The sequence below is a fragment of the Lepus europaeus genome, chromosome 5 (assembly GCF_033115175.1).
Source record: "Lepus europaeus isolate LE1 chromosome 5, mLepTim1.pri, whole genome shotgun sequence".
In the NCBI taxonomy this organism is placed as follows: domain Eukaryota; kingdom Metazoa; phylum Chordata; class Mammalia; order Lagomorpha; family Leporidae; genus Lepus; species Lepus europaeus.
In genome coordinates, this window is record NC_084831.1 from 158,006,105 (window position 1) to 158,032,107 (window position 26,003).

The 26,003-nt window shown below is 39.3% G+C and overlaps 2 protein-coding genes across 5 annotated transcripts in view; both read left to right on the plus strand.

Annotated features, from left to right (window-relative positions):
* The window catches only part of ANKRD45 (ankyrin repeat domain 45), an 85,146-nt gene extending 78,418 nt beyond the window's left edge, over positions 1-6,728 (plus strand). For all 4 annotated transcript variants that reach the window (XM_062193011.1, XM_062193009.1, XM_062193010.1 and 1 more), the window contains one exon: positions 3,155-6,728. In XM_062193011.1, coding sequence (XP_062048995.1) covers positions 3,155-3,186 — 32 coding nt within the window. In that variant the 3' untranslated portion in view covers positions 3,187-6,728. The remainder of the gene's footprint in view (positions 1-3,154) is intronic.
* A 6,787-nt stretch (positions 6,729-13,515) lies between these two features.
* The window catches only part of SLC9C2 (solute carrier family 9 member C2 (putative)), an 80,290-nt gene continuing 67,802 nt past the window's right edge, over positions 13,516-26,003 (plus strand). The window contains exons 1-4 of the mRNA XM_062193842.1: positions 13,516-13,642; positions 15,904-16,004; positions 17,717-17,845; positions 24,387-24,552. Of these exons, the coding sequence (XP_062049826.1) occupies positions 13,516-13,642; positions 15,904-16,004; positions 17,717-17,845; positions 24,387-24,552 (523 nt within the window). The remainder of the gene's footprint in view (positions 13,643-15,903; positions 16,005-17,716; positions 17,846-24,386; positions 24,553-26,003) is intronic.

Genomic DNA, 26,003 nt, shown 5'->3' on the forward strand with positions numbered 1-26,003 from the left:
ATGAATCAATATCATCAAAATGTCCATTCTTCCAAAAATAATTTACAGATTCAGTGTGATACCAATCAGAATACCAAAGACATTCTCAGATTCAGAAGAAATGATGCTGAAATTCACTTGGAAACACAGGAGACCTTGAATAGCTAAAGCAATCTTATACAACAAAAACAAAGCCGGAGGCATCACATTACCAGATTTCAAGATGTACTGAGAGGCATTTATAATCAAAACAGCCTGGTACTGGTACAAAAACAGATGGATAGACCAATGGAACAGAATAGAAATGCCAGAAACCAATCCAAGCATCTACAACCAACTTATATTCAACCAAGGAGCTAAAACTGTTCCCTGGAGCAAGGACAGTCTCTTCAACAAATGGTGCTGGAAAAACTGGATTTCCACATGCAGAAGTATGAAGCAGAACCCTTGATGAAGCAGGACCCTACCTTACACCTTACACAAAAATCCATTCAAAATGGATGAAAGACCTAAAGCTACAACTTGATACCATCAAATTAATACAGAGCATTGGGGAAACCCTGCAAGACACTGGCACAGGCAAAGTGTTCTTGGAAAAGATCCAAGAGGCAAAGGCAATCAAAGGCAAAATTAACAAATGGGATTACATCAAATTGAGAAGCTTCTGTACTGCAAAAGAAACAGGAAAGAAAAGAGCAACGGACAGATTGGGAGAAATTATTTGCAAACAATGCAACTGATAAAGGATTAATAACAAGAATATATAAAGTAATCAAAAAGCTCAACCACAACAAAGCAAACAACCTAGTCAAGAAATGGGCAAAGGACTTTACCAGACATTTCTCAAAAGAGGAAATCCAAATGGCCAACAGCCACATGAAAAATGCTCAGGATCACTAGCCATCAGAGAAATGCAAATCAAAACCACAAAGAGGTTTCACCTCACTCCAGTTAGATTGGCTTTCTTTTTTTTTTTTTTAAGATTTATTTATTTATTCGAAAGTCAGAGTTACACACACACACACAGAGAGAGAGAGAGAGAGAGAGAGAGAGAGAGAGAGAGGTCTTCCATCTGATTCCATCTGATGGTTCACTCCCCAGTTGGCCACAACAACCAGAGCTGCGCCGATCCGAAGCCAGAAGCCAGGAGCTAGGAGCTACTTCTGGGTCTCCCATGTGGGTGCAGGGGCCCAAGGACTTGGACCATCTTCTGCTGCTTTCCCAGTTCACAGAAGAGAGCTGGATTGGAAGTGGAGCAGCTGGCTCTCGAACCGGTGCCCACATGGGATGCTGGTGCTTCAGGCCAGGGTGTTAACCCACTGCGCTGGAGTGCTGGCCCCAGATTGGCTTTCATGCAGAAATCAACAAACAGCAAATGCTGGCGAGGATGTGGAGAAAAAGGTACCTAATCCACTGTTGGTGAGAATGGAAACTGGTACAACCACTATGGAAGACCGTTTAGAGATACCTCAGAAAGCTGAATATAGTCCTACCATGCAACCCAGTCCTATCACTGCTCCGAATTTACCCAAGGGAAGTGAAATCAGTAAACACCCATGTTTATTGCAGCTCAATTCACAATAGCTAAGACATGGAATCAATCTTAATGTTTGTCAGTGGAAGACTGGATAAAGGAATTATAGGATATGCACTCTATGGAATATTGCACAGTGGTAAAAAAAAATGAAATGTGGTCATTTGCAACAAAATGGATGAATCTGGGAAACATCATACTTAGTGAAATAAGCCAGTTCCAAAGGGACAAATACCATATGTTCTCCCTGATCTGTGATAACTAACAGAGCACCTAAAAGGTAACCCGTAGAAATGAAATAGAGCCTGAGAGAAGCAATGACTTGAACAGCCCTTGTCTTGACTGTCAAGGAATAATTTATTATCTTATTTTATTTTAAAATTATTTTTATTTTTCTACTTAATATCATTGGTTGAACTCTTTACTTAACATGGAATTAATCATAGGCATATAAAGTCAGTTGAAAATAGATCCCAGTAAAAAAAAAAAATAAGAGTGGTAATATGAGAGGGAGGAGCTGTACAGTTCTGCACACATTCCCACAGACTTAGCCCTAAGGGTAAAGCTAAAAACTTGCCATGGGACTCCCAAATTCCATTAAGCTGGGTTACTAATGCCATCTTACATGTTAAAGTGATTATGTGAAGGGTGTAAATGATAATATAGATGGGGTTAAGTGTCAAAGGGATCATATAAATAAGATCAAGTGTCATGTAATAACATAGGTAGAATTAAAAAAGGAGAGAATGTTCCAACATGGGAAGCAGTGCGCTCAGCAGACGCATAGCATGGCAAACGCCCTAAACGGCACTCAGAATCATCCCTTCAGGCATTCAGATCTGACTCAAAAGCTCTTGAGAGCATTTCAGGCATGGAAAGCCAAGACACTGTGGCAAAAATGTCCTACATGAAGGATCTCTGGGAGTGAGACCCCAGTGGAAATAAGGGGCCATCAAAGGAGGTACCTTTCTCTGCAGGGAGGAGAGAACTTCCACTTTGACTATGGCCTTGTCTAAATAAGATCAGAGTTGGTGAACTCAGGAGGCTTCCATAGCCTTGACAGCTCATGGCAAGAGCCTCGGGTGATTACTGACATCCTAATTAAGAGTGTCAATTGTTAAATCAACAATAGGAGTCACTGTGCACTTACTGCCCATGTGGGACCTCTGTTGTACTATGAGAATTAACTGTAAAACTTGTTCTCAAACAGTACTTTATACTCTGTGTGTGTGGGGGTGTGTGTGTGTGAAAATTGTTGAAATCTTAGTATAGAGTTGGTCTTTTGTATATAAAGTTATTTAAAAATGAATCTTAATGAAGAATGGAATGGGAGAGGGAGATGGAGGCGGAACAGCAGTGGGGGTGGGAGGGCAGTTATGGGGGGAATAACCACTATATTCCTAAGGTTGTACCTATGAAATTTGTATTCATAAATAAAAGCGTTCTTAAAAAAAAGAGAGAGAGAGAGAAAGTGTAGGGAATATCAGAACGGATAGATCAACAACACCAGGGTTTAATTAGTGACTGTTTCAGACTGGAACATACTGATTTATTCCATCTCCATTGTTTTAAACAGTGGAATTTGTTTTGTTTCATATTGCAAGCTAATTAAATGTAACTTTAAAATCTGCTTCCTTTCAGGTCAAGTGAAAAGTGCCAAATCTGTAACCTAAGCCTGGGTCAGAAGAAAAGTCAAGATTATACCTTCTATTGAGCATTCATTTTGTACAAGGCCACATTTTCTTTTAGTATCTGTAAAAATAAACCTTTTCATGCCAGTAGAAAGCAAGACAATAGATGTGGGGTTTTATAAAAATGTACGGGTACAAAATTCAGTTACCTCTGTTTTGTTCAGCATGCTTAAATCCAGACTCCGGACTTGCTTTTCCTCTAAGCACAACCGCTGTGAGTTCCATGTACTCCTAGAGGAGAGCAGTTTAGTAAAAAGTCACTCATAAAGATCTTTATGGAGACTTTGAAAACTACCTAGAGAATCTAATAATTTTCTGTATTATTGAGGCAGGACATTCCATTCAACCAATGAAGTTTATTTTAAAAAGACACATATATGTAGTCCCAGGGGAAAAAAAATTGTTGTATCTCAAAAGAAAATCTATGGAATTACATTCTGAAGTAAGGGTATATTAAATTTTGTTTGGCTCAGGGTCCTCTGGTTATAACTACTACTTTTTATGTCCAAAGTCACCTTTAAGGTGGGATACAGTCTCTGAGTAAAACCCTTGTTTATCTTTGACTTCTTTGTAACTTTAACAAGCACAAATCTGTATAGTTTTACATTTAGAAGATTTCCCCTATTCTGTGGGTCTCACTACATATAGATAGATAGACAGACAGATATCTGGACTCCATACTTTCTATGCTTCTGTCCCGTTTTATCTTTCCTTGTTTTAAAATGTCTTAGTTTATTTCATATTGGTGATTTGAAAAGCCCTTTTATCAAGTTTAGTTCATCAAATCCCTGAACCTACTATTGTGCTGTACTTTTTGGAGAAGTTTTATAGAAAAGAAAATGTTAGATTTTAAAATATTACTCCTTGTTCTTATGACTGTCCCTTCTTTGTGCTAGCCTGAAAGTGGGGTTGTCATTAGAGGGAGGCAGAGAAAAGAAGCAAGCAATGCAGTCATTCCTTGTCCGTTGACATTTTCTCCACTGCGGGTTTTGATATAACCCCGTCTCCCAGATTTTTAAGTCTTGAAATCGTTTTAATGAATAGGAATTCTGCTTCCAAATGTATTAAAGCAAAGGAATAGGGCAGTTAACTCTCATCCCCTTCTCTGGTGGATCTGGTGGGTGTTTTTGGAGTCGTCCCAAGAACAACTGGGTTTGCCATGCTCTTCAGTTTGTTATGAGAAGTCCACTGCTCTTCAGCACTGCAGTGATTTAGGAAAAGACCAGGTGCCGTTTGTTGTTCATGAGTCTTGGTCTTGAGCACATTACTTTACAGGTGTGTGTTCTTGTTGCTTAGGGAGCGATTCCCTGATTGTATTTCAAAGATTCCTAAATAAGACCAAGGCATTTTTGGAGACCTTTAGTACAAAATAAACCTCCTTCTCTTTCTTTATCTCTGAACCCTTATCCTGACATTTTGAAAGCCTTCGATACAGTTGCTAATAGTATATTTTTAAAACTCCTTGTATTGGCACACCTTTATACCAGTCCTGATTCTTCTACTTTCATATACACAGCTTCTCTCACTCCTTCACCAGTTACTCCACTTCATCTTGTCCACAGCTGTGGGAACTTCTCAAAATTCAGTCCTGACCCTTGGTGAAGCAATCTTTAATTCTCTACTCCATGACCTTCCATATCTTCAATATTACAAAGAACTAAGCCTTTCTTCTTTGGGGCATTCATAGTGCTAATAGCCTCATATTGCATTCTATTTAATTGCTCACATGTTGGTCATTACATAATAATTATGAGCATTTTGTAGATAGGGAATTTTTCTTACTCTTCCCTGTATTCCAAGCGTCTGTAAGATGTTAAGTTAGTAAATTATAGTTGAGTGACTCTCTTTTAGTACTATCATAGTCATAGAACTCAGTAACTTTTCATTCACTTACAGGACTCATTCACCTTTATAAAAATGACTTCCTGCATATCTTGCTTGTGCCAGTGCACCATTTCAACTCCAGTTCTTCCAGCAGAACTGCTGCACACACAACCAACATTAGGACTCCGTGTCTAGTTTCTCTTCTGACCTTCTGTTTCCTAAGCCTTCATATTGAGTGCCACGTTGACTTTTCAGGCATGTGAACCTCACAATTATTAAGGCATTCCTGGCTCTCACTTTAAAGATTCCTTTGATGAGGATCCTTACATTTATTTATATCTATGGATCTATAACTTTAGGGTGTTTTGAGAGACATACTACTTCTTTTTACCTTTTGTTGCATTGAATTATAGGTATATTCAGAGGAGAGTTAAGAGGTAGCTGCATGACTTTTTCTGAACATCCAAGAGTAGTTACTATTTAAAAGTATATAGTAGTAGATTAAGAATGCCTCCACAGTATTTAATATATAGTCAGTCAAAACCTAGACTCCATGTTATGATAACTTGTAGACAGTGGTTCTTTAGACTTTTGTAATTGATTGATCAGAGAAGCATAAAGAAAAGGGAGATGATTGAATTGATGTGCTAAGTAACTACTATCATTATAGTTTAATAAAAGACATTTTAGGGAGAGACATTGTGGTGAAGTGTGTTGAGACACCACTTGGAACTCCTGAATCCCATATTAGAGTACCAGTTTGAGTTCTGGGTACTCCACTTCTGATCCAGCTTCCTGCTAGTGTGCCTGGGAAGACAACAGATGATGGTTAATGTACTTGAGTCTGCCACACATGTGGGAGACTTGTATGGAGTTCCAGGCTCTGGCTTTGGTCTGGCCCAGCCCCAACTACTATCATAATGTGAGGAGTATACAGCAGACGGAAGATTTCTCTGTTTCTCTGTCTCTGTCACTGTGCCTTTCAAATAAATACATAAATATACAAATCTTTTAAAAAGATGCTTTAGCACCAGAAAAGAAGGGGGAGATGTAATCTCAATGTATGGCTGTAGTCTTTTAATTGGAAACATTAAGCTTTATTATGGACTTTTATTTTTTTTTCTCATTTTGCTATGTATAATGGAACTTTAGTCTTGAATTAGAACTGGTCTACCAACAAAACTTTAAGAACTACTGCTCCAGATTAAGCTAAAGCAGGAAAACTGCTATTTAGGTTCACATTATGCCCCACATTGTAAAGGACTGACTGTTATCCCAGCATTCAATATAATTTTTATCTCCCATCCCACATGCTTTCCTTACAATGTGCTCAGGACTTGCCTCACACAGAGAGGTGGATCTCTGTTTTTGCTTCTTGAATCTAGATGGGCTTGTGACTATACTGCAAGTGATTCCATGTTATTTCCAAAGTTAGATCACAAAAGGTGATGGAACTTCTGCTTAGTCCTGTTGAGCTACCCACTCTTGGAAACCAGCCCATGGAGAAACCCACATGGAACAAACTGAGGCCTTAGCCCATTGCCCTAGCTGAGCTCCATGCCATATAAGTAGACCATCTTAAAAATGGATCTCTCCCAGTCAAGTCACCCATCTGATGCCACATGGGGTGCAGGTAAACCTTCTTTCCTGAGCTCTGCAAAATTGCAGATGTGTAAGTAAAATAAAGGATTGTTACTGTTTTAAGCTACTTGGTTTTGTGTTTGTTTGCCATACAGCAACTTATAACATACATATTTTGAAATCCAGAAGTGAGACTCATACCTAAAGTATGTGGCCTTGAGTTTGGGACAGAATGGTAGGCAGAAGCCAGAAAGGTCTAGAGAAGAGTGAGAATGAGAGCCTACAGACTTTCAATTAGAACATAGTAGAAGCTCTAAGGGCCTCTAGCAGGCTCTTGGTGGGAGTTTAAAGGAAAGAGGGGACATGTTATTGGAAATTGGAGAAAAAGCCCTGTTGTGAGTTGGTGATAAATTTGGCCATACTGTTGTTTAAGAAATTAACTTAATGGTCTTGCTAAGGATACTTCCAGTTGCAGTGTTCAAATGCTGCCTTGCTTCTTCTACCAAAATGTGAGAGGGGAAGATATGTACTAAAAATGAACATTTCAACCTGCGAACATGATTTCGAGGGATTATATGAATCTTTAATAAAAACTCTGCCAGCGAAGAAAATCCAAGGACTGAATGACTTCACTGCTGAATTCTACCAGACATTTAAAGAAGAACTAATTCCAATTCTTCTCAGACTATTCAAAACAATTGAAAGGGAGTGAATCCTCCCCAAACTCCTTCTATGAAGCCTGCATCACCTTAATTCCTAAACCTGAAAAAGACACAAAGAGAAAGAGAACTACAGAACAATTTCCCTGATGAACATAGATGCAAAAATCCTCAACAAAATTCTGGCCTATTGAGTCCAGCAACACATCAGAAAGATCATTCACCAGGACCAAGTGGGATTTATCCCTGGTATCAGGGATGGTTCAACATTTGCAGATCAATTAATGTGATACATCACATTAACAAGCTGAAGAACAAAAATCATATGATTATCTCAGTAGGTGCAGAGAGAACATTTGATAAAATACAACACCCTTTCATGATGTAAACTCTAAGCACATTGGGTTTAGAAGGAACATTCCTCAACATGAGGCAATTTATGACAAACCATCAGCCAGCATCCTATTGAATGGGGAAAAGTTGGAAGCATGCCCACTCTCACCATTGCTATTCAATATAGTCCTGGAAGTTTTAGCCAGAGCCATCAGGCAAGAAAAATAAATCAAAAGGAATTCAAATCATTAAGATGAAGTCAAACTATCCCTATTTGCAGATGATATATATACTATATACTATATATATACTATATATATATATATATATATATACTATATATATATACTATATATATATATAGTATAGGGACCCAAAAGACTCCACTAAGAGATTACTCGAACTCATAGGAGAGTTTGGTAAAATAGCAGGATATAAAATCAGCGCACAAAAATCAACAGCCTTTGTATACACAGACAATGCCATGGCTGAGAAAGAACTTTTAAGATCAATCCCATTCACAATAGCTACAAAAAAATCAAATACCTTGGGATAAACTTAACCAAGGAAGTCAAAGATCTCTACAATTAGGATTACTAAATATTAAAGAAAGAAACAGAAGAAGACCCAAAAAATGGAAAAATCTTCCATGTTCATGGATTGGATGAATCAATGTCATCCAAATGTCCATACTAACAAAAGCAATTTACAGATTCATTGTAATACCAATCAAAATACCAAGGACATTGTTCTCAGATACAGAAAAAATGATGCGGAGGGCCTGGTGCTGTGGCATAGTGAGTAAGACTGCCTCTTGTGCTGACATCCTATATGGGCACTGGTACGTGTCTCAGTTGCTCATCTTGTGATCCAACTCTCTGTATGGCCTGGGAAAGCAGTGGAGCATGGCCCAAGCCAGTGGGCCCCTAAACCTGCATAGAAGACATGGAGGAAGCTTCAGGCTCCTGGTTTCAGATTGCAGCCTGGTTGTAGCCATTTGGGGAATGAGTCAGCAGATGGAAGATCCCTCTCTCTTTCTCTGCCTCTCTAACTCTGCCTTTCAAAAAAAATGTATCTTCAAAAAAATGATGCTGAAATTCATATGGAAACACAGGTGACCCTGAATAGCTAAAGCAATGTCCTTCAACAAAACAAAGCCAGAAGCATCACAATACTGGACTCAAGACATGCTACAGGGCAGTTATAATCAGAACAGCTTGGCACTGGCACAAAAACAGTTGGATAGAATGATGGGACAGAATAGAAATGCCAGAAATCAATCCATGCATCTACAACCAACTTATCTTTGGCAAAAGAGCTAAAATCAATTCCTGGAGCAAGGACAGTCTCTTCAACAAATGGTGCTGTGAAAACTGTATCTCCACATGCAGAAGTATTAAACTAGACCCCTACCTTACACTGTACACAAAAATCCACTCAAAATAGATTAAAGACCTAAATCTATGACCAAATACCATCAAATTTTTAGAGAACATTGGGGAAATTGCATAGGCAATTGTGCAGGCAAATTGGCATAGGCAAAGAGTTCTTGGAAAATACCCCAGTGGCATAGGCAATCAAAGCCAAAATTGACAAATGGAATTGCATCCAATTGAGAAACTTCTACACTGCAAAAAAAAAAAATACTCAGAAAAGTGAAGAGGCAACTGACAGAATGGGAGAAATTATTTGCAAACTATGCAACTGAAAAAGGATTAATAATCAAGATATATAAAGAGATCAAGAAACTCAACAACAACAAAACAACCCAGTTAAGAAATGGGCAAAGGACTTAAACAGGCATTTTTCAAAAGAGGAAATCTAAATGGCCAACAGACACTTCAGAAAATGTTCAGGATCACTATCCACCAGGGAAATGCAAATCAAAACCACGATGAGGTTTCACCTCACCCCCCCCCCCGTTAGAATTGCTTTCATATAGAAATGAACATACAACTAATGCTGGCTAGGATGTTGACAAAAAGGTACCTTAATCCACCGTTTGTGGGAATGTAAACTGGCACAGCCACTGTGGAAGACAGTATGGAGATACCTCAGAAATCTGAATACAGACCTACAATATGACCCAGCCATCCCACTTCTGGGAATTTACCTAACCAGAAGAAACCAGCATCTGCAAGAATGCTGATTCTATTTATTGCAGCTCAACTCACAGTAGCTGAGACACGGCATCGACACAAATGCCTGTAAACTCAAGATTGAATAAACAAACTATGGAATATGTATACCATGGAATACTACACAGCACTTAAAAGAAATGAAATCCTGTCATTTACAACAAAAAGGATGAAACTGGAAAACATCATACTTAGTGAAATAAGCTGGTAGCAAAAGGACAAATACCACATATTCTCCCTGATCTATAGAGCACCTAAAAGGTAATCCATAGAAGTGACACTCTGAGATGCAACAATTTTGAACAGCCCTTGTCTCAACTGTTAGAAACAGGTTTTTTTTTGTACCTTTAGTTGAACTCTTTTCTTAGTGTATAGTTAATCATATGTATATAAAGTTAATTGAAAATAAATCTTAGCGAAAAATAAGAATGGGAATAGGAGAGGGAGGAGGAAGGGGTGGGAGTGTGGTGGGAGGGTGGGTACAGTGGTAAGAATCACTATGTTCCTAAAGTTGTAATTATGAAATGCATGAAGTTTGTATTCCTTAAATAAAACATTTCTGGAGGAAAAAGAGATGTAAAGGAACCAGTACTTAACTGGGTTTGAAAATAAAATTGCTTCTCATTCCTAGCCTCTCTAGATTGGCAAATGTTTTAAAATTGAGAAATGGCTTGCAGGAAAAGATAAAATTCTGGGAGAGGCTGTAAGGTCATTTTTTAAGACCTTAGAAATATATAAGGTAGGGCCTCACAGAGCTTTCTGACTTTAGGTAGACTTTTTCCAAGCAGCTGGAGAGTTGACCTCTAGCTGCACTAGACAGTAGTCTTCATGGCTAGCTACAAATTGAAGTAGAACAGCCCTCTTGAAATAATGGAATATGTCAACTCAAGGAACCATGTGATTGATCCTGAGTCCCATGCCCACCTTTGTACCAATCAGAGCATAAAGAGGATAGGAAACTAGTATCACCTATCTATGTTATATGCCTATCTCAGCCAAATAGTGAAGTTTTATCAGAAGATGTGGATTGGAAGGAATACACTGGGGAAACCTCCCTCAACTCCCCAGAGCTACTAAAGTCTATTTCAGCTGATTCTATCAAAAATGGTGAAATGTAAATTCTTTTTTGCCTTTTTAAAACTGTATGGTAAAGGTTGTAATATATGGGAATTTGGTCATGTCTCCATTTTAGTTATGTGCCATCTCTAGCTTTCAGAACCATATGTAGACTAGAGGACTCTGAATTCTGGCTGAGTTTTCCTGAGTGTGAGAACTTTTCTAAATGCTGTGGGGATTCTGAATTTTGAAACTTAAGTTAAGGCCACAGGAGTCTTACATGTTAGGATTAGGTGAGCCAATTGGATCAGTAGGTTAGGAACTATGTAGAAGCTGGAAGGGCATTACTCAAAATGTTGAGGCAGTGTAGCTGAGGAAAGAGTCAAAAACAATGTAGAGAGAAGTCAGGGTTACAATCAATACAATTTCAAGATGAAAATGAGAACAAGGATAATGAAGTTGATAATTGGTGTTGAATTAAGGAAAAGCAGTAGGAAAGAGTAAGGAATGGATCCTTCAGGAGAGCCTTCAAATGAGACAACTGTTTTGGTTTTTGCATGATTCTTGAAATTTATGGCAGTGCTAGGTTCAGGGACTTAAAAGAACCGTACCCATCTGTACAAAAAAGAAAATTGGAAAGAAAATTTTGAGGTGTGGTATATGGCACGAAAGGTCATGGTTACAGTCTGTGGAAGATGTATAGCTGTTGCTTGAAACTCTGTTTAGTCTGAAATAGAAATTGGGGCTTCCATTTGTTAGAGATTCCTTAATCCACAGTGATGGAGAAGACTGACAGAATTTGTAATCTTGCTGCTGTGATGTGCTCCTGGATGCCCTGGGAAGAGGATGTGCAGCCACCTTGATTACTGAGACACAGGAGTGAGAGAGTGGCATTTCATGGTCAGTAATAATTTCTTTGAAAAGTAACATATAAATTGATGATTAATGATCATTTTTAGCATTTATGCTATATTTGTTTGTAGTGATTAGATTTGAGGCATCCCAGAATTTGGGATGCATTTGTTTTCAAATTAAAGACAAGAAGTCAAAGGCTAAGAGGAGTTGGAGGAAGATGGGTGTGAGAAACACCGAAAAGGAAGGAGAGGTAGAAAAAGGAAATGGAAAAAGTTGAATGAAAAAGAGAGGAGACAGGTCCATGTTGAATGGCTGAACCTAATAGGAATGGCATAAGAAAAAGACAGTGTATGTAGATAAACTAGACAGAAGGAGATTTTGTCTACATGCTTAATATCTTATTATTTCAACTATTATGTCATGCAGAAGAAATCAGTTAAAACAGTTGTGGGTGTAGACCCAGTTTGGGCATTGAGACATACAAGCTTCCCTGGAACCAGATCACTTGGCTTCTTCTGGACTGGGGGTGGGGATTGTGAATGTGGCCAATCAGAATGAAAGCAGGTTGACCAGAAGCCAATAGGAAGTAAGCATGAAAATTCCTCTTGGCATGATAGCAGTTGGTGATGTTGTTCCTGGCAAACAGACACAGAGCTGAACACTGTTCTTTGGGACTTTGAAAGCTTTTATCTTGATTTCAACTCTGAATCAGCTTAGGTTTGGAAGAATGTGCCTCTGATCTGGTAGGTTGAAAAACCTGTTGAGGGTCATCAACAAGTAGGAAGCAGGGTTTGAAGCTGCCAGGGCACTGAAAGGTTTGTTGAGGGACAAGTGACATGACTTGAAGATGTGACATTTCAAATCTCATTTCTGACATATTGTCTGCTTCAAATCATTGTGACCTTTAGACCCAAACAAGAACAAAATAGGACCCAAGAAAAGCTTTAAATAATAATGGAGATATTTTAGGAACCTCTAGGAGTTCTCAGGTTAAGGCTGACTGCAAGGAAAAATAAGTTGGACCAAATCCTTTTCAGAACTACTGCTAATTTGTGCAGCCTGCGTCCTGTACCAGGGAACCAGGTGAGAGTGGTATTGAAATTCAGCCTGTTAGTCACGTGCCAAGCCATGTGCACCAGCGTCAAGTTCATTGCTTTGAGGAAGGGGACTTTTTCTAATTCACTCAGATACTTAGGTGTTCAAACCTCAGCTTTAGCCTTTTCCGTTGTTTTTAGGTTATTCGCCCCTGTCCTCATTCCTGACTTTAACTGGGGTGACTACTTTGACCTTGTTTCTCACTGGCCATTTTGGATTCGAAGTGGGCAGAGAGGAAAAATGAAATTCCAGAGTGATTTGCAGCTAAAGAGAATGAGGAACATGACATTTATCCTTGCTGCTTCCCCTACAACGAGCTCAGCTCATCTGACATGGAGAGCGTTTCTTGTGCCATAAACCACGCACATAGACTTAAGAAAGTTAGCATTCACCCTTGACCTTTGAGCAACTCCCTGTCTTCTAGGGAAGGCAAACACATCATCTAATGGATAATGCGCAAGCATAGGTGCAGCGATCCATACAGCCCCTCTCCCGTATTTGTGTACCGACACTGCTGTCAGTGCCTATGAAATGTTCTCAGAGCAGGAGGCACAGAAGTTAACGTGTGCCCTGTGACAGGAAGAGATGTGCTAGGATCTAAGACTGGTACGATCTTAGGTAGAAAGAGTGTACATGAGTTAGGTGCTTGCAGGTTTCATTTTCTTCTCTTTTTTTGTGTGTGTTTGTAGCAGGTCGGTCTGTTGTAGTGAAAGTGTCAGTAATAACACGTGCAAGTCCACCAAGTAAGATCTGGAAAAGCAGTGACAAAAATGAATTCTTCCTTCTGGTCACAGAGAGATGTTAACAGACCTGACTTACTCTGTGGGAGGTCAGCTGACTACCTTGTCAAAAAGGAACATTTCCCCATGCTTGTGTGTTCCACTATTGTCTTGGGAGGTAGGTGGTTATTTGATGAAATGCATTTCTCCTCTACTCCTTAAGCGTTTTATCGGTGCAGAAAGCATTCACAACTACATCAGAAGGGACCCAGTGAAACAGTAAGATGGGAGGAAATGCGCTCAGGCCAGCTTCATTTAATTTTAGGTAGCATCTATTCTGTGCCCCTGTATTCAGTAACAGTTTGTGGGCACTGCAGTGTAGTGGGCATGTATGATCATTGTTAAGCTCAAGAAGCCCTCTCGTGGGGAGACAAACAAACTGTTAGGATGCAGAGTGGTGGGTAGAGCTATCCAGTGTGATCAGGTTTCCCAGGTGGTGAGGAGGAAGGAAAGTCTTAGCTGCGTGCCTGGCCAGGCCCAACTTGATCAAGGTAGCTGAGAGGACAGGAGGACAACTGGGCAAACAGGCCGAGAGCGCCCTGACGTAACAGTCCACAGTCTACATAATGGATGCCATTAATCTTGTCTGCTTTCTCATGGTTTTGATGTGCTTTTTCTTCAGGAAAGATGAACTACCCACCTTATCCCCCAGCAGTAAATTAGGGAAAAGGCTGCACAGATAAGGGCCTCTTACATAATGATTAAGAGTTCAGCACTTCAGTGACTAATATTCACATTTCCCACCACACATGTGCTTTATTCCACGACTCCATGCTAGTGACTACAGTTTCTAGACCCCTTTTAAAAAATGTATGTGGGGGAAATGTAAGCTAGTTTAGAATTCTGTCTGGAGCTAGAAAGGCTATTAAGGAACAAACAAGAACCAAGTACACATAAACAACTATTTTAGTTTTACCCATTATATCAGGGAGTGAAATGTTCACTAATGACCTTGGTGCATTTAGGTACCACAAGGTGCTGATGACAATGAGGTTCAGCAGTTCTAGATCCTTTCATAGAAAAAAAAAGGGGGCATTGCAGAAATAGTGTGAACATTTCTTTTTTTATACATAAAAAGTATGCATAGATATATACTGATTTGGTTTGACCTGCAGCTGAAAGACAGGAAATGGAGAATCTGGGATACCAATGACTCTTGCCCTGATCATAACAGTCTATATATTTTCTCTGGAGGGAATGAACTGAATAACATTGGACAGAGTAGAGAGTTCAAGACAAGGAAGTGTGTCACTTTTTTTTTTTTTTTTTTTTTTGACAGGCAGAGTGGACAGTGAGAGAGAGACAGAGAGAAAGGTCTTCCTTTTGCCGTTGGTTCACCCTCCAATGGCCGCCGCGGTAGCGCGCTGCGGCCGGCGCACCGCGCTGATCCGATGGCAGGAGCCAGGTGCTTCTCCTGGTCTCCCATGGGGTGCAGGACCCAAGCACTTGGGCCATCCTCCACTGCACTCCCTAGCCACAGCAGAGAGCTGGCCTGGAAGAGGGGCAACCGGGACAGGATTGGTGCCCCAACCGGGACTAGAACCCGGTGTGCCGGCGCTGCAAGGCGGAGGATTAGCCTAGTGAGCCACAGCGCCGGCCAGTGTGTCACTTTTATAGTAAAGGCAATTTTGTTCCCCATACAATCAGAGGTCAGTTAAAAGTATTTCTGGGGGTGGGCCTTGTGGTGTGGTGGATTTAGCCATGGTTTGGGATACTTGCAACCCATATTGGAGTGCCTGGGATATACAGAGTCCTGGCTCCTCCACTTCTGATCCAGCTTCTTGCTAATGCACCTGGGAGGCAGCAGATGATGGCTCAGAAATTGGGCAAACTGGGTGGACTCTGGCTCTCAGCTTCAGCCTGGCCAAGCCTTGGCTGTTGTGTGCAATTGGGGAGTGAACCAGTAGATGGACGAAGTAGATGGAGTCTCTCCCTGCCACTCTTCTTTTCAAATAAACAAGTAAGCCTTTTTTTTTTTAAAGTATTTATGGATCTAAGGAATATTACAAAATATGTTGCTCTAGCTTAGAATGAGTATTATCAATATAAGATATACTATATAGATATGAAGTTTGGCTTTTCATAATTTCTCATCATCAGATCCATTGGTAAGGATCTCATACAGTGATCCTAACGTGTCAGTAGGTGAACAGATGGGAGACTAGAAGTTTCAATATTTCCCAAGTTCATCTGTGAGAGGGGCTTCAGTATATGTGTCTTATAATTAGAGACAGCATTTATAACTCTGGTCGATTACTCATTCACAATGATATGCCACAGAAGAAGGTTAAAATTAAATAGCTAGACACAGTGATGTTAATGAAACTATTCTGAAATTATGTTTAAATAATGTTTAACACTTACCTGTATATTTTTTAGGGTTTTTGAGGATATGTTTAAAGAATTCGGAAGTCATTGTCTTGACAATTCTTTCTCTATCAGGATTTGTGATAGGACAACTGGCCTACCATTTGGTTGAGGTACTGTAAATTGGAGAGTAAGTTAAAGGACAAATACCCAGAAGAAGGTCTACTCTCACTCCACCACCCTTGAATGAATGGAGTATTTTTTGTGTGTGTGTGTGAAGACCTACTCAAAAAATTTCATCTGGCCTTAAAATTTTTGAAAATGAAAGGCCACACAATAAAGGGGACATAAGTTAGGACAGCTTCAGATACGTCACTGATCCAGAAGTGAGGAAGATTTGTTTGCGTGTTTAGGTTCCCCATCACGCAGCCTTGGAAACTTGCTCTTCTTTTCTTGCCTGTACATAACATTGGCTTCTCTGCCATTTTCTTTAACACTTGTAGAGACCCTAGTCACAAAAGGCAACTGTTAATTTTGTGATTAAGTGTGATTACTCTTTTCTACCATATTGAATGTAAATCATACATTATATAACATATAATATAGACACATGGAAAAATTCATTAATGTCTCAAGTTGGTTTTAACTCCTATTTTCAACTGCAGAGCAGTGTGATCATGGTACATTATCTCCACCCATTCTTTTATGTTTTAATTGAGTTTTTTAAATGGATTGTAAAAGCTTTTCTCAGTCTTCTGAAATACTACTACCTACTACTACTACAACTACTGCTACTGCTACTGTTAACATCTCGTATTTGCCATGTGCCAGGCTCCCTTTTTAGTGCTTTGTATTAGTTTATTAACATATTAGCTCTTGTGTTCGTTTTGCAGCAACACTGAAAATAGGCACTCTATTTCCATTTCACAGATGGGGAAGTTGAAACCCAAAGAGACTGTTAAGTAATGAAGGTTACCCAATTGATTGGCTCAGAATAAATTTTTTTAGGACAGAATATCTGCAGCACGTCAATCATTGTTGTGTTTTCTATAAATCGGTGTAAAGCCTTCATGATTTGTCCAATATATACAAACCATACTGTTATCTAAGAATTATTTTCCTGTCAGTAGAAAGATCTTAAAATCCTAAGCAAATGATTGTAAGACAACAAACATCTATGTAAGATTCTTTGCCCAATGTAATACAAATTAAAATAAGTATCTCACAAATAAAAACACTTTGTGAGGGGCTGGTGCTGTGCTCCGGCTGCAGTGCCGGCATCCTGTCTGGGCACCAGTCTGAGTCCCAGCTGCTCCATCTCCGATCTAGTCCCCTACTAATGCAACTGGGAAAGCAGTGGAAGTGCTTGGGGCTCTGTGCCCATGCGGGACACCTGGAATAAGCTCCTGGCTCCTGGCTTTGGCTTGCCCCAGCCCTAGTTGTTGTGGCCATTTGAGGAGTGAACCAGCAGATAGAAGATTTCTCTCTGTCTCTTCCTCTCTCCATCTCTGTCTGTATCTCTGCCTTTCAGATAAATAAATAAATCTTAAAAAAAAAATTTGTGAATCAGTGGAAATCATCTTAGAAATCATCGATTATAGGCATCCCAAATTTTGAGAACACTGATTATATACTACAAACAATGAGTTATGTAGGCATAACTCACAGAATTTTCTGGTGAATAGAGGACTATACATATAACCCACCTAGACTGGTAAATCATGCAGTCTTCATAGAACCCCCCAGGCCCAATCTTGTAGATAATTCCTCATTAATTGCAAATAAGAATATTCTAAATTTTAAATTGATTGCCATAGAATCAACCTAGTTTCTAGTACTTGAAAATGGCAGTAAACTAATTTCTTGTTTGCCTTTGTTATTTTAGGTGCACCAAATTGTCTACCCTCTTCTAAGAACACCAAGCTTTTCACTTTTTTCTTATTTTTTGCCTATAATTATATTTATGGCTGCCTTGGAAGTGGACTTTTATATACTCAAGAATATAATTTGGCAGGTAACAACACATTTTAAAACAAATTATGGTCGATTTTTGCTATTTATGTTGATGGAGAATATTATTGTCTACACAAAAGAGTAATAATTCAAAACCCTTCTATTTTTAGTTGTTTTACTCTCTTCATTCTGCAGAACTACTAACTAAAAAAGAATTGAGAGGAGGGGAATGGAGTTAATATTTACTGAGTGACCACTGTGACTGTACATTGAAGAAATGTCTCCATTTCACAAACTGGTGCTCAGAATTCACAAGCAAGGTTGATGAATGGCAGGACCTGGATGCTAGCCCCACATTTGACTTCATCTCCACTGTATCCATAGATTTGCCCCTGTTTTTACTGCTAAAATTATTTTATTTGTGCCTTCTCTCTTTTTTTTCTTACTCCTGCTTGTTGGATTATTTTATTTTTGATTTCCAGGAACATTAACTTGCTCTGATTTTTATTCTGCTCTTCTGACATCTTAAATAATACTATTTGATTGATTTTTGGCTTTTTTTGATATTTTTATATTTGATATTTCATGCAATTTATTTTCGCTGCATCCTACACATTTTATTTTTATTTTTTGATTATAATTTAATTCTAAATTTTTATGCTTTCTTTTGACTCATTAATTATTTAGAAGTTATTTAAATTTTCCAACTATAAATTTTTATTATCATTTTTCTTACCACATTGTAATTTGAGCATGTGGTTTTTATATCAACTTTTGTGATTTGTGGAGATTTGCTTTATAGCTTTATACATGATTACATTTCCCAAGTATTCTGTTTATTTTACAGAAATGTATATTCTCTAATTGTTTAATACAGGACTATAAATTTATTCAGCAGATTTTTTTTATTATGAGGTTCCATCTTTTATATGTTTGTCAATATTGTTTTAAACTCAATCTAACAAGCTTCCACCATGATTGTGGATTCACCAGTGACTTGTAATTGTGTCAGTTTTTACTTTGTATAAATAGAGGTTGTGATTAAATGCCCACAGTATTGTTATTTCCCAGTTAATTTTTTTTTTTTTTTTGCTATTTGGTTACCTCTTCATTCCAAACAATATGATTTGTTGTAAGTCAATTTTATCTTGTAGTGCTATAGTTATAATCAACTTTTTTTTTTGGTAGTATTTGTTTGCTATAATTTTTGCTTCTTTTATTTTCAAGATTTTTGTGTTCTTATGTTTAGATTTCTTTCTGACAGCATACAGGTATAGTTTGTTATTTTACTCAGGTTGAGAATCTCTTCTTTATTAAAAAAAAAAAAAGAACTACACTAATTTTAATCCAAAATCTTATTTTGGGGATGGGCATTTGGTGCAGTGGTTAAGACACTACTTGAGACGACTACATCCCAAATTGGAGCGCCTGGTCCATATCCTATCTCTGCTTCCAGTTCTACCTTCCTGTTAGTGTACACCTGGGGGGTAGGAGGGGATGGCTCAATCCTTGGGTCCCTGCCACCCACATGGGAGGCCCTGACTGAGCTCCTGGCTCTGGGTCTGGCATGTCCCAGCCCTGGATTAGCAGGTTTTGGGTTTCTCTGTCAGTCTCTGTCTCTCCATCTCTCTGCTTTTCAAATAAAATGAAAATAAATGGAAAAATTTTTAAATACTGATTAGAAATATATTTAGAAGGGTAAAAGATTTAAACAGATTTGAGACAACAGGAAGATGTGTTGTAATACAGGCACTTGGAAAGATGCTTAACACCCTCAGTCATTAGGGAGAGACAAAACCGCGATGAGCTACCACGACAAGCTTGTTAGATTGGCAACAGCAGCAAACGTGGTAACACCAAGTGCCGACGAGGCTGCCGAGAGCACGAGGCACTTCCGCATTGCTGGTGAAAATGCAAGACCATAGGGAACACAGTTTAGGAGTTGTTTTTTTTTTTTTTTTTTTTTTTTTTTTTTTTTTTTTTTTTTGACAGGCAGAGTGGACAGTGAGAGAGAGAGACAGAGAGAAAGGTCTTCCTTTCTGCCGTTGGTTCACCCTCCAATGGTCGCTGCGGCCGGCGCACCGCACTGATCCGAAGCCAGGAGCCAGGTGCTTCTCCTGGTCTCCCATGTGGGTGCAGGGCCCAAGCACTCGGGCCATCCTCTACTGCCTTCCCGGGCCATAGCAGAGAGCTGGCCTGGAAGAGGGACAACCGGGACAGGATCGGTGCCCCGACCGGGACTAGAACCCAGTGTGCCGGCGCCGCAAGGCGGAGGATTAGCCTAGTGAGCCACGGCGCCGGCCAGTTTAGGAGTTTCTTAAAGGTTAAACATATACTTTCATGATCTAGCAATCCCACTCCTGTGTACTTATCTAGGGGAAGTGAAAACTTACCTCCGTGTGAATCTTTATGACAACTTTATTCATAGTCTCAAAAGTCAGGAAACAACTCCTATATTCTTCAATGGTGAAGAAAGAAACAAATTGTGGACCATCTTATATGGGAATACTGCGTTACTCTGTGGTAGTAAAGGAACGGAACGTTGACAGGTACAACGTGGGAGAATTTAAAACTCAGTCTTCTGGGAAAAAGACCAGACTCAGAAGTGTGCACAATGCTTAGTTCCACTCACAGACCTTCTAGGAAAAGCAGAAGCCGAGGTCTGGAGAAAAAAAATCATTGATTATCAGGGAAGGAATCGACGACAACCTGAGGAAATTTTGGAGAGTGACAGCTCTCTTATTAATCTTATTTTGTCTCTTAATCTTGGTTGTCATCATGTGACTGCATGTACATGTACCAAAACTCACATAACTGGACGCCGAAAGAGCCAGTGCTCTGTATGTACATTAAAAATAAATTAAAAATTCAAATAAATAGATAAGGGTTTTTCCTCATATATTTTATATATACCATGCTTTATCTGTTTTTCCCCATTCTCTTTTTTAGTCACTTGAATTGATTCGCTTTTTTTTTTAATTCACTTTTCTTTATTCTCTTGTACCTTTTATTTGTTTAGAAGTTTTACATTGTATTTCTGTTTTTGTGGCAGACTTTTTTTTTTTTTTTTTTTTTTTTTTTTTTTTTTGACAGGCAGAGTTAGACAGTGAGAGAGAGAGAGAGGCGAAAGGTCTTCCTTTTTCCGTTGGTTTACCTCCCAAGTGGCTGCTACGGCTGGCGGTGCTGCACTGATCCGAAGCCAGGAGCCAGGTGCTTCTCCTGGTCTCCCATGCGGGTGCAGGGCCCAAGGACTTAGGCCATCCTCCACTGCACTCCCGGGCCACAGCAGAGAGCTGGCCTGGAAGAGGGGCAACCGGGACAGAACGGGTGCTCCAACGGGGACCAGAACCCTCCGCAGGCGGAGGATTAGCCTAGTGAGCCGCGGCGCCGGTCCAGACACTTCTAACACTGCTGATGGCTTACCCAACGTGCTTTCTTGTTCTCTTTCTCACCAACAGAAACATAATTTTTCAGAAACTTACGATTTTTGTTATAGCAGTAGGTCACTGTAAAATACTATATTTTTCACACCCTTGACAGCTATAGTAGCCTCTGAAGGCACTTTGGCTGGTGAAATGTGTATAAAAGTTTGCTAGATAAAGCTTTTAGAGAGCTCCATGAGGCAGCCTGGTCAGCTGGCGTGTGGTTTTTGACTTCCACCTCTCTGTCTGCCTGGAGCCCTCTAGTGGACTGGAAGAGGGGGATTCGTTCTGAGATGGAGACAGGGAAAATGAGGATGCCCACTAAGGACCGTTGTTCAGAAAGGAGAAAAAAAGGAGAACCTGGGTGTAGGAGGTGATTAGCGTCAGCATACCGTTGTAAAGTTGCTTATTCTGGACTTAGGATTACCTGAGAATATAAAATCCCCAATTTATTGAGAAGATAGGTGCTAATTCTGTTCAATTTGAATAGCAGCAGAGTTTCATTGCTGTTTTTGAGAAAATGGTTATCAATATTATTGTCATTCTCTTGCTACGTACCTGTCTTCTCTTTCTTTTAAGATCATGTCATTTTCTTTGGTGTTCTGTGGTTTCACCATGATGTTTGTGAGTGTCGCTATCTTTTTATTTATTCATACTGGGAGTTTTGTGTTTCTCAAATCTGAGGGTTAATGTATTTTATTGACTGTAAACACATTTTGGTCATTATCTCGGAAATATTTTGCATACTCTTATTTCAGTCTTGAATTCTCACTAGTTGTATGTTAAATTATTTCACTTTATTAATTTATTTTATATTTAACAATTGTTAATATTTTGCCATATGCTTCACATGTAAATATATATATATATGCACACATACATACTATTTTTTGAAAAGCAGGAATGGATATATTACTATCAATAATGTGGGATTCATGACAAAGATCATAAAATGAGGAAAGAAGGATATATTACTGAGTAAGGGGTATGATTATATAACTCAGTGAAGACAGTCTGTATAAGCATGTACCAAATAGTATGGGATTCATGTATTATTTTGCACGCTTTTTATCTGTGTGTTGTGCTCTATATGATTTCCTCAAATTTAGTTTGTCTCCAGTTACTTTTTTTTTTAAAGATTTATTTTTTATTTGAAAGTCAGAGTTACACAGAGAGAGGCAGAGAGAGAAAAGAGGTCTTCCATCTGATGGTTCACTCCCTAGATGGCCGCAAGGGCCGGAACTATGCCAATCTGAGGCCAGGAGCCGGAGCTTCTTCTGGGTCTCCCACGCGGGTGTAGGGGCCCAAGGACTTGGGCCATCTTCTACTGCTTTCCCGGGCCAGAGCAGAGAGCTGGATTGGAAGTGGAGCAGCCGGCTCTCGAATTGGCTCCCATATGGGATGCCGGTGCTTCAGACCAGGGCGTTAACCAGCTGTGCCACAGTGCCGCCCCCAAGTTACTTTTTTTTAAATAATGTCTGATCTACTATTTAATTGATTATTGAAATTGCCAGCATTTATTTTTTTCTAATACATGCCTTTAAAGTTATACCTTTACCATTTACGCATTGCTATAACTGCATTCCTCCAGTTTTAATGCCTTATTTTCTTTATGATTGAGCAAAAATATTTAATAACTTAGACAAAATAGAAAATTGCTAAATACAGAATTTTCCAAAACTTACTTTAGAATTTAAAATGACCAAAATGCCCCATCATCATTAAAAATCAAATTAGTGGATAAAAAATCTTCCAAAAAAAAAAAAAAAAACACCCCAGACTATTTTCAATGTAAGTTTTTTAAAGTGATATATAAAAAAGATAACTACAATCTTATGTCTTAAAGGCCACTGTAAAAGAGGGAACCCTTTATACTTTAAAGAATAAAGCCTGCTGAGGCCAGCGCTGTGGTGTAGAGGTTAAGCCTCCACTTGCGGCACCAGCATCACATATGGGCACCAGTTCCTGTCCTGGCTGCTCCTCTGCTGATCCAGCTTCCTGCTGATCTGTCTGGGAAGGCCACAGAAAGATGGCCCAAATGCTTGGGCCCCTGCCACCCATGTGAGGGTCTGGATGAAGCTCCTGACTCCTGGCTTTGGCCTGGCCCGGCCCAGTGCATTATTGTGGCTCTTTGGGGGAGTGAACCAGTAGATAAAGGACCTGTGTGTGTGTGTGTGTCTCTGTATGCATATTTCCCTGTCTCTCTGTAACTTTGTCTCTTAAATAAATAAAGCTTTAAGTAGGTATGGTCAAGTTATTTTTATATCAGAAATATAAGGTTACTCTCACATTAAAGAATTTCGTAATGTTCTTAAGATATTTAGGAAGAAAAGCCACGTGACATCACAATAAATATAGAAAAAACATTTGATAAAAATCAGCATTCATTCTGAGTAAAAGTAAGGGACAGGAGCAGACTCCTGTATATAACTAACAGAAACAATAGGGAGTAAGATCATGATGGTGTAAAAAGATACAAAGAGCCAGAAATGTCTTGAAAAGTGAACACATGGTATCTGAACTAAAGTAACTCAACAAAAGGGTTTAAGAGGAAATTTGTGGATACCTGGAAACCTCATAGAAAGTAGAACAAAAAAAGGGAAAATAAGAAAAGGACTGGATAACATAGTACTCTTTTTCCTGAGTGATAATTTTGGAAAATAAACATTTTCTATTACTTGGGCACAAATAATGCGTTCAAAGAAATTAGAGAACAGTAAATAAATCACTTGATCTCAGCATTTTGTGACCTCCCCCTTCCCTACTGCAGAACTATCCGTTTTATGGTTAGTAAAAGGAAAAGGAGGGGCTCTTTCCTGAATATTTTAGTGTCTGTGATGTTCAGGTGTGTGTCATATGCTGTCCACGATAACGTCAGCAATAATTTTTTTCAACCCAAGAAACTAGGGTATGTTTTATATGGAAGCATTGTTTTAAGAACATTTTGATAATGAGAATTACTTAACTGAAATAGCAACAAGACAGTTGAATTGATCTTTTCAACAATAAGATTGAATCCTGTTAGTTTGAGATGGTTTCTCTGAGGTAGCAGTTAAGCTAGACCACCTTAAAAGCTTATTTGCCAGAGGAGCTGTGTACGTATAACCCATGTCTGATCCTTTGAACATCCTGCCATCTTTAGATGTTGACTCTAATACGTGTTTATGCATTGCTTCGCAGGTCTTGCTAACTGGATTAATTAGCTTTTCTACAGCATTCATCATAATTGGATATGTGGTCCTGAAATTCAATGTAGATTCGTGGGGTTTGCAGTCTTGCCTCCTGTTTAGCATCATCCTCGGCATTACAGACCCTCTTTACTCTGTGAACTCCCTGAGAACTATCGGTATGTCGCATGTGTTTCTCTCACTTCTCCTGCAGACAGGAGGAAGCAGGATATTCTTTTGATTGTGTTTTTCTTGAATGAATGTGTAGTCAGCAGAGGGGGAATTTTTGTTGGGAATGGAGTTCTGATTGACTTGTAGAAAGCAGTGCAGCCGTTGAGGTTCTGAAAGAAAGAACGCCAGTTATCTCAAAGGACTTTTTCTTTTGAAGAATAAATTATAACCTTCTTAGAAGGTGACAAAAATTGGCACTTTTATTCTATTCCACTGAATTCTAAGCTGCAAAGTAGAGATTCTAAGTTGGTGAGTTTGTTTACCAATACAGAGAAAAAAAAAAGTCTCAAATGAGGTTTTTTCAAAGCCTTGCTACCTCTTGTTCAAAGTGCCTCCGTTTTGAACTAGGTAAGGTTGGGCAGTGATGGAAGAGGTGGTAGTTCATTTTAAAGAAAGGGGGTAAGGATACAATGTGGCATTCAAATACATAGATTCAGTATATGCTTATTCCAAAGAGAGTGGGATCCTGCACCACTTCCTAGCTTCCTTGATAAGGTAAAGTGATGTCACTCTGAAATAGCCATTTGTCATGTTACATTAATGCAGCAAGAAAAACATGAGATGGCTTCTATTTTTGAGTCAGACCAATTTTAAAGTATCAGTTGTATGTGGTACAAACATAAGACCTTGCGGTTGGGGTGAGATGCCTCCAACCTCTCCAGCAGGTGTACCCATTTATACCCAAAGTTGGGAAAACATAGGAGAGTTTCAGAACTTTTTAGTTTGACATTCTAAATTGTTACAGGTTAGTTATATTTTAAAAAAGTCTGATCCACTGAACTTTTTCCTCTTTGTTTCCCTAAATACAATATCCCTGACCCCGTCTTTCCTTTACCTATTGTTTTAGTTCTTTATGTTTACCGCTTGCTTCATTACCTGCTTCTCTTTCTGCTTCCTTTTCTGTGACCTCTTGATTATAAATAGTTATGATAAATATAAATGTCATTTATTGTAGTTTCTTATTCATTTTTTTAATTTTAATTTTTATTTTTTATTTTTTAATTATTTTTTATTTTTTATTTTTGACAGGCAGAGTGGACAGTGAGAGAGAGAGACAGAGAGAAAGGTCTTCCTTTTGCCGTTGGTTCACCCTCCAATGGCCGCCGCGGTAGCGCGCTGTGGCCGGCGCACCGCGCTGATCCAATGGCAGGAGCCAGGTGCTTCTCCTGGTCTCCCATGCGGGTGCAGGGCCCAAGCACTTGGGCCATCCTCCACTGCACTCCCTGGCCACAGCAGAGAGCTGGCCTGGAAGAGGGACAACCGGGACAGGATCGGTGCCCCGACCAGGACTAGAACCCGGTGTGCCGGCGCCGCAAGGCGGAGGATTAGCCTAGTGAGCCGCGGCGCCGGCCTTCTTATTCATTTTTAAAAAAGATTTATTTATTTATTTGAAAGTCAG